Source organism: Antechinus flavipes, chromosome 2 (assembly GCF_016432865.1).
Source record: "Antechinus flavipes isolate AdamAnt ecotype Samford, QLD, Australia chromosome 2, AdamAnt_v2, whole genome shotgun sequence".
In the NCBI taxonomy this organism is placed as follows: Eukaryota; Metazoa; Chordata; class Mammalia; order Dasyuromorphia; family Dasyuridae; genus Antechinus; species Antechinus flavipes.
In genome coordinates this window covers 652,602,499-652,614,694 of record NC_067399.1, presented here as the reverse complement: position 1 = coordinate 652,614,694, position 12,196 = coordinate 652,602,499, and the positions used below count along the sequence as shown (strand labels likewise).

The 12,196-nt window shown below is 38.3% G+C and overlaps 1 protein-coding gene across 1 annotated transcript in view; it reads left to right on the top strand.

The window, feature by feature from the left end:
- Positions 1-12,196, top strand: part of SCAPER (S-phase cyclin A associated protein in the ER) — a 362,563-nt gene that overhangs the window by 150,251 nt on the left and 200,116 nt on the right. Inside the window, exon 22 of the mRNA XM_051982442.1 lies at positions 10,366-10,431. Coding sequence (XP_051838402.1) covers positions 10,366-10,431 — 66 coding nt within the window. The remainder of the gene's footprint in view (positions 1-10,365; positions 10,432-12,196) is intronic.

Sequence of the window (12,196 nt, the reverse complement as noted above, 5' to 3'; positions counted from 1 at the left end):
TGATCCTGGGCAAGTTACTTCCCTCTGTTTGCCTCAGTTTTCTCATCTATAAAATGAACTGGAAAAAAAATGGCAAACCCCACTAGTTTTTGCCAAGAAAACCCTAAATGGGATCATGAAAAGTCAGACAGGACTTAAATAACTAAACCACAACTACAATCACTGGGAGGGAAAGAGGCTTTCTACCTTGAAGGTATGGATTCCCACATCCTGTGCTGAGACTTTAGTCTGGGGCCCATAGCTGGATTTGGCATTGATATTAATCCTAGAGAGTTGCTTAGAACATTGAGAAATTTAACTGATTTGTTTAGGATCACACACAGCTAATATATATTTAGAAATAGTATTGGGTCAAAGAAATATGAGAACATTTTTGAAGAACACTCTTTAGATCCATTTTATTTATCTGGGGTTCTTCTTTGGATTATAAGCAAAATAGAATCAGTGATAATCAGAAAACTATTAAGGTAAATGTTGGCAATTTGGGTCTTGCAATGCAAATGAGGAAAGCAAGGGAAGGAGTTAGTAGGTTAAGGAAATGAATTGAATAGATTGGTAATTAGGGCAGATTTCTCTAAATGGTGATTAGTTCCAGGCTTAAATGGCATGTGACTGTGGCTGTGGGTATACTATTGTTGAGACAGAAGTATTTAAGTTGAGTTTGTCAAGACCTTAAGAAGTGATAATTACCTATAAAAAGCCTTAACCAGGTGTTTAGGATTTGAGATGTTCACATCCATAAGAAGCTTTCAGAAACAGGGCTGAAAATCTCAACTATGTGGGGGCTTAGAGGACTTGAAGTGATTGTTACCTCTATATGAGGTTTATATTTCTTCTTCTGCACATGACTTATCTGTATTCCAAGGGTAGACTGATCTCCCTCCTGGAGTTGGTGAGTTTTTTTCAGAACATACTCAACATTTGAGGTAGTTAGGGAGAATGAAGGGTTGCCAAAGGAAACAGATGTGAAGCTTCAGTGGGGAAGAATGGCAATCTGAGCAAGAAGAGAAGAGAATTATCACTTGTCAGTTTGATCGTGAATATAGGAGAGTTACATAGACAGCTATACTAGTAGAGCAGAAAAAATAAAATCTTTGGGGCTATTCCTAAAGAGAGATCTGGGTGCGATGAGAATGAAGACACTCCTTGTCTTCCAAGAGTAATCTAGTACTGCCCGAGAGGAATTAGCCATTAAGGGGCAAAGGAAGAAGAGAAGAGTCAGAATATTTGGTGATATCCGGTCTCTTAAGACTAAGTCTGCTCTCTGTAAACCTACTAACAGTTATACAGAGGTTTGTTATTTTTCTGGGATGTATAATGGAAAAACTGCCAAGACTCATCTGTTGGGATGATTATTATCCACTTTTGGTGAGATTCTTTGGGGGCACAAATGACATTACTAAAAGGAACTAAAAATTTGTGTCCAATGATTATTCAATGTTGGGCAAGAAAATGATGATTATCGAGATATAGGTTATGTTTTCTTCACTGTTGGTTATTGAAGGCAAAGAATATAAAAGAGATAATTTAATTTAAAAATTGAACAGCTGACTACAGTGGTGGTCTCTAAGAATGGAATTTGGATTTCTGGATCCTGGATTACAATATAGAAAGTTGACAAATTCTTAGTCTGAGATATGGTACACCCAACAAAGACTGGTATGAATGTAGCTGCCAGGCGTCTTGCAAATCTAATTAAAAAGCCTTTAAACTAAAAAGGATAAAACTGCTGATGTATCCGTGTGTGTGTGTGTGTGTGTGTGTGTGTGTGTGTGTGTGTGTGTGTGTGTCCTCAAAGCTCTCAAGCTATCATAGATGATAGTTATGGAGAGGAGAGAAGAATAGCAGCTACAGAATCTAGGAAAGTATAGGAGAGAAAATCCAAGAAAGGATAAACCTTTCATAAAAACCAACATACCCAAATGATAACATTTTGAAATTTAAAAAGAAAAACTGGGTGTCCTGACCCAAGGTGCAAATTTAAAGTCATAGCTATTACTGAGAATTGATAGGCTGGAAATCCATGGCTGGACTGTCACTCTGGATGGGCCTACCTTATTCAAGAAAAAGGCAATAGGGAAAAGGAGGAGTAGGCAACATATGAATTTAAAAGGATAGTCATTTGAGCAATCTAGGGACCCAAAAGGGGAGCAGAATATTTGGATGATAAAGAGGGAGAAACAAAAATGATTCAGTTACTGAAGTATATTACAGACTGCCTTCACATGAAGAGGAATCAGAGGAGGAGGAGGCACGATACATAGTAGTGACCAAGGACTTCTGTCACCAGAACGCTGCTGGAACTCTCTATCTTCTAGAAGTGGAGCCCCTGAGAACTTCTAGACATGTTTTAATGATCATTTAAGGGCTGGAAATGGAAACCTTGGAAGAAAGCAACTTCTCTATCCTCGAGCTTTTGACAGAAGAAAATGAATGGTATTTCAACAAGTGTAGATGCAGGTTAGATGTGCTTTAGGGGAGTCTGCCTGCTCAGCACTGGAGATACTTACAAATGAAGTTCTGAAGACACAAAGATAGAAGCCTTCCAGCAAGGATGACAGACTGAATGTCTTAGGAAACAGAAGTAGATGCATGGACAGTTTATATTTAAGAAGGAATGGACAGAAGATAGAAGCTAGGCCAGGGAACAGGGACATCATACATAAAATAGTCTCAGGAACGCTGAAGCTCACTCTGAGCATAGGCTGATGAGCGAAGTGAAAGAACACACAAAAGGGGTGATTTGCTCCCATTGGGAGAAAGAGGGAAGAAGGGATGGGACCTTAGAACTGGGTGGGTGGGACAGTCATTGCTGACAACAGGGAAGGGCATCACTGCTGACTTCTTAATTTTGTTTTCTTTGTGAAGGAAAATGACTTTTATGTTGGCAGGGAATTGATGATCTTGATAAGTAAGGAAATACTAAGTTGAAAAGTTGACATCCTTGGCTCCTAAATAAGTGGCCAGTGTAATTGCTGAGCCCTTCTCAGTGGAGTTTGAAAGATTATGGAAGATCACATAGTAGATCATGGTGTCACGAGATAAGAGGAGAAAACGTCCTAATTTTCAAAAAAGGAAAAGAACAGTGTTCCAACTATAAATCTGTATGCCTGATATCACTTATGGGAAAATTCTAGAATGAATCATTAAAGGGATGGTTGGCAAATATTTGAAAGAAAAAGGAGGATCACCAACAGCCAGCATGGCCTCCTCAAGAGGGCCAACTAACCCTCTTTCTTGACAGGGGTGAGGGAACTAGTCTTCTGAAAAAGTGTTATGGGCCAGAACCTGAAACAAGATCCGAAGTAAGTGGAATTGAGGAGACAGTGGTTAAATCTAGTTTAGCATTGATTTAATCCTTCAACAAATAATGGTTTCCTAGTGGTGTAATGATTGGTGTATACTCAGTGTGGGGCATATAAGGAGGAGCTTTCAGGGCCAGAAAGGACAAGTGCACTAGAAGCTCTCAGAGCCTTAGCCAGGATTCAGTCGAGCAGATTCAGAAGCCAGAGAAGGCAGCTTAAGCTCTTGGAATCAGGACTGCAGAAGGCCTCTAAGAAAAAGAAAAACTAGCCGAGCCCCAAGTGAAGGGGACAATAAAGGATTTGGAATTTAACTCCTGGCTGCATTGGGGTCATTGCTGAACTGAAACTAAGGCTGCCTCCAGAAGCCCCCCAAGAAACCTGCTCCCAGAGAACATTATGTTTTAGAGAATAATAATATATTTTGGCGCCCCACGTTGGGGAGCTAAGTGCTAGTATTATGCCCATTAGACAGTTGGAAAAACTGAGACAAATAGAAGTCGAGTGACTTGTCCAATTAGGAAATGACTGAGCAGGATTTGAACTTGGGTTTTCCTGATTCCAGGCCCAGTGTGATATCCACTGCAGTAATTGGGATGATTGATAACTTTAGAGAGAGCAATTTAAGTGAATTGATGATATTAAAAGCCAGGTTGCTAGAAGTGGCAAAGTCAGGGAGAGGAAACCAAAACAATAACATTACAACAAAACAGGTAAAAGAACAGGCTATGTATGTTGTTAATGCTGCACTCCTGCACTAGATCAGTCTGACAATTTAGAAACATGGTTTTATTTGTTCAAATTCTAGTTCTAGAATACTGATTAATGCTTATTACACCACAAGTGATTTCCTTATGATTCAGGATGCCACGACCAGTTTATTTTCCAGACCCACTTGAGGTTCACACAACCAAATGACCAAAAGTGGCTTGTTGAATATAGAACAAATCAAAGGACATTTAATCTCAATGAAAATGTTCATCAAGATGAGAGACAGTTTAGATCTAAAGAATTTCTTTGCCTAACAAAGTGTTATGTTTCCTGTCTTCTCATCCACCATTTTGTGCGGATGCTCAGACTGAACTCCAAATTTCTTTCTTATTGTAGTCACATGGACTAGTGAAATGATTTGGGATTTGAAGTCCGAGGTTCATGGAGTGAATCCTTGCTCAGCTCTTTAACTGCTTGTGTGATGTAAAACATGTCATTTCTCTATTTAAAACCCAAGTTTGTTCATTGGTAAAATAAGGATGCCAGATTGCAGGACCTCTTAATTACTACGGCTTAAAACCTTAGAATTTCAGGCTGTTTGACCCAAAAGGGTCTCAATGATGTTCTAGTTTGATAGTGTCATTTTACATTAGATGGTGAACTTAAGGTCCAAAGAGATTATGATATTTCTCCAGGGTCACACAGCTATTTATTGAAAAATCTCAGGATCTAGTTCTTGACTTCTAGTCCTATGTGCTTGAGCATTGAGTATCTCACAGTTGGCAGTTATCAAAAGATCTGAAGGACGTATTTCTATTAGCCAGCTAATCTCATTCAAAGTCTTTGAATTCCTCTTTACTCTCACCAAAATCTGTCTTTCTGTGGTCTAAGCTATTTTTATATTTCCCTAATGTCTGATAACAATCCTGAGATCCACCATAGAGTGAGTTTAGTCTGTCCATTGACTGGCTATGGGTAGGAGTAATCTGTCCATTGATTGGCAATTTTTTCAGAAATCCTGAACTCCCTGGAAAATAATATATCTTATAATGTTGTGTATAATATTTTACATATATTACAAGAGTGTCTGTGCAAATGGAACAGATAGAGGTTCAGCTTTAGAGTCAGAATCTGGGTTCCAGACTCCCTTCTCCTATATGTTGACTCTGTGACACTAGGTAAGTCACTTAACCTCTTGGTGTTTGGGACAGTTTTCAAAGACTCTTCATTATATATAAATCAATCAACATCCTTGGAGAAAGTTCCCAGATCAGCTTCCCCAGGACTGTTGGGGTGGGTCAAGGGATCAGGCCTAGTGATCTGCAGCTACAGACAGAGAGAACAGACTTTTTCTTTGATATTCCTTCTCTCCTTAAAGAGGTACTGTCCCTTCAGCCTTTGCTCAGGATACCTTGAACACCTGATAACTCTGCCATCTTGCCTTTTTTTCTGCTGCAGCTTAGGCCCTCTTTCTCTGTCTGCTTGCCCTCCTGCCACTAATTTTTTCTGTCCTGAGTGAAAAGGAAGAAGCTGTCCCTATTAACTGCAGCTTTTTAGCTCTCCCTCCCATTTTCTTTTACAAATTGTCTAGCTTCTTTTAAGGACAATCCAGCATAATTCTGATCTGTCTTTTAGCTCAAATATCCCAGTCACAAATCACAAATCAGAGCTAAGGGAATTTTTGTCCCATTGAACTATAAAAACTCCAGCTTGCCAGTTAGTTCTCAGATTCCTACTCTAAAAGAGCTGTTCCTTATTGGCAGAGAATAGAGAATACCGTGCTAGGGACAAAAAACGTTTGAGAACCATTGGTATAGATGAATTGGGAGTGAATTTGTTGCTGCTTATTGTTGTTTGAAGAATTGATTCTAGAAAATGGAAAGGGTCAGTGGCAAAGTTGGCCAAATTTTCACTATTAGAAAGCACTAGGGCCAAAATGGTTCTCAAAAAGGGATATCAGATGAGTTTGCAGTTCAATAAAACCTCTCTCTGGACCTCAGTTTTCCATACATATGAAATGAGATTGAGCTAAGTAATCTCTGAGGTTCCTAGGTGTTATTATTCTTGCAGAAAACCTTTTGTTTTGTTATTCATCATTTTTAACTGTAATTCATATCTTCTAAATCTAGAGCCTACTATATTAGCCCACTACATAACAGAACGTGTGTGAAGAATCCTTTGACATTAAAATAAACCATATCCTTATTGAGGCCTTATTTTTATTCTTATTCAGATTTTACTCAGATCCTAGATTATAAACCGTGTGTGTGTGTGTGTGTGTGTGTGTGTGTATGTATGTGTGTGTGTGTGTGTGTGTGTGTGTGTGTGTATGGGAGAAAAAAATTGCTCCAAAAACAATTAAAAACATTTTCTTGAGTATTTCATTAGTGCCTCTTTTTTACATCACATTCATTTATAGAGTGCCTGTTCCTCTTCCTCCCAATAGGACTTCCTTGTCTCAAAGATTAAAAAAAAACAAAAAACTATAAGCAAAACTGACAATTATACAACTGTGGTTTTCTATCTCTTTCTTGAAAGGAAAATGAAATATTGTCATTTTTTTTCTCCTGGTCTAAGCTGACTGAAGTTCAGTTTAAATTTTTTTTTGTTTACTCTATTTACATTGCCATTGCCCATATTGTTTTCAGGATTCTTTCTTCTCTTTGCATCTGTAAGTGCCTTCTGTGTTGTGATGAATTCCTCTCATTCCTCATTCCTTTCGTGCAGTAATAGTTCATTGTTCCCATGCTCCATCCTCCTTTTAGATGTTTCCTACTTGAGGGATGCTGGCTTAATTTTCACTTTTTCCGCTGTCAGAGAAAGTGTTTCTGTAAGTTATTTTGTTGTTTGTATGCATATGTGCTTGTGCATGTAGACAAAGTTTTAGAGCAAAAGCTTTGAAAAACAGTGAGACCTTATGACATAATAAATGGTGAGACCGTATTTTCTTTTTTATTATTTCTGCTATGAATGATACAGATTTTTGTATTTTTCCTTCCTAACTTCTCTTACAGTTTTCATTTACTTTTTGTACTATCCTGGAATATGTCTTTGACAAACAGTGAGATCTTATGACATTATAATAAATGGTGAGACTACCTTATTTTCTATAGCAAATGTCAGGATGGACTTAGTTTAAATCAAGCAGCTGTCCATTTTGAAAATCCTTTAAAAAAAAAGATGTGCTGGTAATTCCCAAGAGATCTAGTAATGCAATTATATTATTAAGTATGCTGACTTAAGTAGCTTATATCCCTGTACTATTACTAAAAACTTTCACAAATATGCACACACATTTAGCCTTACATTAAGTAGAACACAAAAGTTATTTATAGAAAGAAGATGATAGTAGTTTCGTGTCTCTAATTCTATTTGATTCAGGTATCTTTTTTTTTTTAATTTCACAGCTGATTTGTATTTAAATTGTGATTTTAAATGACTAAATCCAATCTGATAATACCAACAAAGTTGGCATTAAATATCTATTTAAATTTAAAACTTAACCACTTCAAAGACTACGTTCCCTTAACTATTAACAACCTATCTTATCTTTAAGTTCAGAGAGACATTTTAATGTTGTGGCAAAGTCCTAAAATCCAGCTCTTCCTCACTTCACAAGTGAGGAAAATGATTTAAAGAGGAAGCACCTCTGGTCCCCAGATGTGCATAAGCAGCCAAGCTGAGATTCAAGCTCTTCAGGTCCCTTTGGTGTCCCATCCCCATGCCTGCCTCCCACTGGTTCCATAGCTAAACCTTTGTTGGGTTACAGTTGGGAAGTATTTAGGGTTAGGATTAGGGTTAGCCTTTCTAGCTGCCTTACTGAACAACTGAGAGGGTTAGAGAATGGAGAGAGCTTTGGACTTGGAGTCAGGAGACCCAGTTTAGGATCTTACTGGGATCCTAATTGTGTGGCCCTAAGCTAGTTGATTTTCTCCTTTGCAAAGAAGGATGATAATAGGATTGCCCAGGACCTATAATGATAATTTATGTAAAATTCTAGCAATCCTTTATCATTCTTTGAAGAAGCTTTCTCATTTATGGAAAGGGGACAATGCTGAATCATTGTATATCAGACCCAAGAACGTGGGGGAAAACCTGGCCCAGGGCAGGACAGATCTAAGGAATATGTGATGCAAGAGCATCACACAGTTCCTCTGTCATTTGGCACTTGAATGTCATAATTTATTATAAATGACCAGCGTTCCCACATATGCCAGAGTCAGTGTCATAAAGCATAGTGTTTACTCTGGCTCAGGCTCCCTATTGCCTCTGGAAGAAAATACGTACTCCTTTGTTTGGTCTTTGCAGACTTCTGCCTTCCCCCAAACCTGATCTTCTGCTGATCCCACCTTCCTCCCCAGTGCATTTCTGATGGACTCTAGCCAGTCTCTGTCCATGGTGCTCATTTCCGCCTGCACTTAAAGCCCCCAGCTCTTATCTCCTTCTCAGCTTTAGTGCTACCTCTTCCAAGAAGTCTTTTCTGATTTCCACAACTAACTCCCACACTACTTTCATCCCACCTAGACCAATAATCTTTACATTTTAAATTTATCTGTATATGTATTGAAACAGCGATTCAGAATTATAATAGCTAACATTTCTCTGGTTACTAGAGGGGTCCTCAAACTTTTTAAATAGGGGGCCAGTTCACTGTCCCTCAGACTGTTGGAGGGCTGGACTATAGTAAAAACAAAAACTTTGTTTTGTGGGCCATTAAATAAAGAAACTTCTTAGCCCTGGGTGAGGGGGATAAACGTCCTCAGCTGCTGCATCTGGCCCACGGGCTGTAGTGTGAGGACCCCTGCACTTTGAATATGGGCTTTATGTGTATTGCCTCATTTGATCCTCATAACACTAGGAGATGGGTGCTATTATTGTCCTCATTTTATAGTTGAGGAAATTGAGGCTGAAAGAGATTTTTTTCTAGAGTTTCACAGCTAGTGTCTGAGATGGGATTTAAACTCAGGTCTTCTTTATTCTCGAGTTCAGCATTGTAAATACTAAGCTCCAAAACCCCATCTGGGAGGAACTGCTTTTCTTTTTTGCCTTTTTATCTTCTATACCCAGAATATTCCCTGCATCATAGCAGACTCAACAAGCTTAATGAAAGCTTATGGAACTGAATTGCATTGTTTTCATTCTTCAGAGATTTATTAAATTATATATAGTCTTGCTGTGTTACTGTATTAAAAATCCTTATGCTGCTTTATTTTTACTTTGTTGTATAAAGTTGCAGTTTTACTTCACTATTTAACTTTTTCATGCTACAAATCAAAACTACTTCTCTCTGTCCCATAATTAATGTGCACTATTACATGTTTTTATGGGTTACTTACTGATTAGTATGTTATTTTATTGCTCTTCATTTTAAAAAATTATATTGCTTGTGTACACTCCTTCTGTAGCTGTCTGGAAGTCCTCATAGTGAGAAGGGAGATTTTCAGTTTTCAGCATCCATCTTTCCCTTATTCGCCAGGAAGATAGCTTGACAAATGAAGGCCCTGTTAATGGATTGCTGCAGTGGCTCCTGTCATCAGTTGATGGACTGATGATGCCTTTCACCTGCTGGTCCAGGCAAGCTGGAGCCAAGTTGAGCAGTAGCTAAGGATATTGTCTCAAATTCTTCAAGACTTTGGCATGTAGCCAGTGTAAACAAAAATAGTAGAAAGTGTCTGAACAAGTTGCTGCTGCTTTGCCCTTTTAATTTAAAAAAAAAATTCCCCCCTAAAGTTCAGTGACTCTTCTTAGGGATGGGGAGGGCATGTATGTATATATGTATTTGTCTGTCTGTCTATATATCTATATTGTATATATTTGCATATTGTGCCTCAGAAGATGCCTGAGGTATCTTGTAGACTTTTAACATGCTTGTACATTTAATAGCAAAATTTCTAAAAGATGTTCTAACTTTGTGTGGTAAAATATGGGGAAAATGTGACTCTATATTAGTATCATTCTTAACAATTTCTCATTCTGATATCAGGAAAAGGTGTTTATCACATTTTTGCATATGAAGGTTTATGGACTTGCCCAGGATTAGGGAGTTAATAATAAGGGATAGACTTGGCTATATTAGAACCCGAGACTTCTTTCTCTTAATTCATTGAGTTTTTGTTTGAAACCACACTATACTCTCTCGCTAAACCATCCTGAAAATGGACCATGTACAAAATGATTTCCCGATGGTTTGTGAAGAGCAGAATGATCACTTTGTACCATTTTTAAAATAGTGATTTTATGTGTTTAAAAAAAAATCCGTGCCAATGGGATTAAGGCTTAAAGAATCAAATTGGTATATGACAGTAGCCTTGTTGCATACAACTTCTCATGACAGATCCCTGTTTTTTCCTAGGGCAAAGGAGTATGAGAGCTTAATGGAAGCAAAAAACGCTGGCTCTGACTCACCTTATAAAGCAAAGTAAGTGTTTCAAGAAACTTGAGTAAATACTTAAAGTGTGACAGTTATGCATTTGGACTTGTTATTCAGTGCTTTGTGATCATAGGCTCTGTGCTTTATATTGATCGTGACTTTTAATGAATCATTTCCCTGGAGAGTAAGTCAGTGTCACTTTTCTTTCCATATCAAGTCTAGGCAGGTTTTCTTGGTGTCTCAAGGAAGAGGGAAATATAGACCTTCATATGGCGATCAGAGGCACAAGTTTTATTGGTAAATAACAATTTAGTTAAGAAGTCAGATTGTTTTCCATTTCATAAAGAAAATGATTCTACTAAAAATAACAGTTCTCAATCTGTTTCTGAGAAGAGCCTTAGATCTTCCACTGCTTCCAGGGCCATCTCCAGTCATCCTGATCCCTCCCTGGACAGGGGCTCTGGAGGGTAAAGTGAAGCCAGTGACCTTGTCCAGGCCCTCCCTCGCTTCAGTCCAATCCACTCGCTTGTCAGGGCATCAGGGCTCCCTGATGTCATGGTCCTCTTTGAGAATGAAGGACCAACAATAACATTGTAGTAGAAAGAGCAGTGAGAGTAGCAGAGCCAAGATGGGGATCTGAGACAAGATGAGCAGGAGCTCAACCCCCTCCCTCACCTCTAGCTCTCTAGAGAGTCTTCCTCCACCCTGGCTTTGGGTGCCTCTTCTCAGGTGATCATGGGAGGGACAGTGAGCAGAGGGATGGTTTGGGCATTCTTTACCAGGAAGTCAGAGGGAAATAAATCAGCTTATTCTTTCCCTTTTTTCCCCCACCCCTTTTGTTTTTGCCAGATATCTTTGCAGAAGCTTAATTTTCTGTAGCATTTTGTGTATTAGAATTTATCTAATTGAACTCAATAATCTTTAGAATACATTTTAAATTATTTTGTTCTCACCAAAACGTGTGTGTTTTGTATGATTAAGAAAGAATTATTTGAGTAGAAGAAACGGTAACTAAGTTATGGTGCTTTCAAAAAATATGTAATCCTGAGTGTCATGGTAGTCTAGTTGACATTGACTGCTATTTAATCAGGCTCAAATCAGATCCAGAAAGTTCTAATTTGTTCAGGTGATTTCCACTGTTGTCTTGCCTTAGCAGGAAATGGCTGATAGACCTTAGTTTGTAATTATGCATTATATCTTATTAGCAAAAATCACAGGAATTAAAGTTGATAGGAACTTGAGCAACAACACAACGGAATGAACTTCCACCATGTCTCAGTAATCTGCCCATTCATTCTGTGCCTCCGCAAGAGCTGCTTGGCAGGTGTCCCCTCAGCACAGGTTTCCTTCTGTCATCTCTTTTGAATTTCTCATGTACTTGTGGCAGTGGGTACTTCATGGAGTAGGACTGAGGAAGGAAAGGAACCAAACAGTTACCAGTTGTAGACAAAAGCAGTTTTTGTGGTAAAAGATTTTGGCCCTTTAATGTTGTCTCATTGGAGCCATATAATTTTGGCAAAGCTTAAGACTAGTTTTGTTTTGTTTTGATTTTTGTAAACATAATCTAAGATGTGTACACAATACTTAAGCTTCTGGACTACTTGGAAACTTAGAAAGAATATGACTGACAAACTTGAATGCTGTTGAAATGATTGAAGGTGTTCTCTTATTTATTACTTGGAACTATGGTGAAACTGTCACCTGGAAGCCTTCTTCCTCACCTTGACTTACTTCTACCAACTAAAAGCATTCAGTGTCATGAGAAGAAAACTGTTCTAAAATTAATACCACTAATGAAAAACTTGAATTCCTT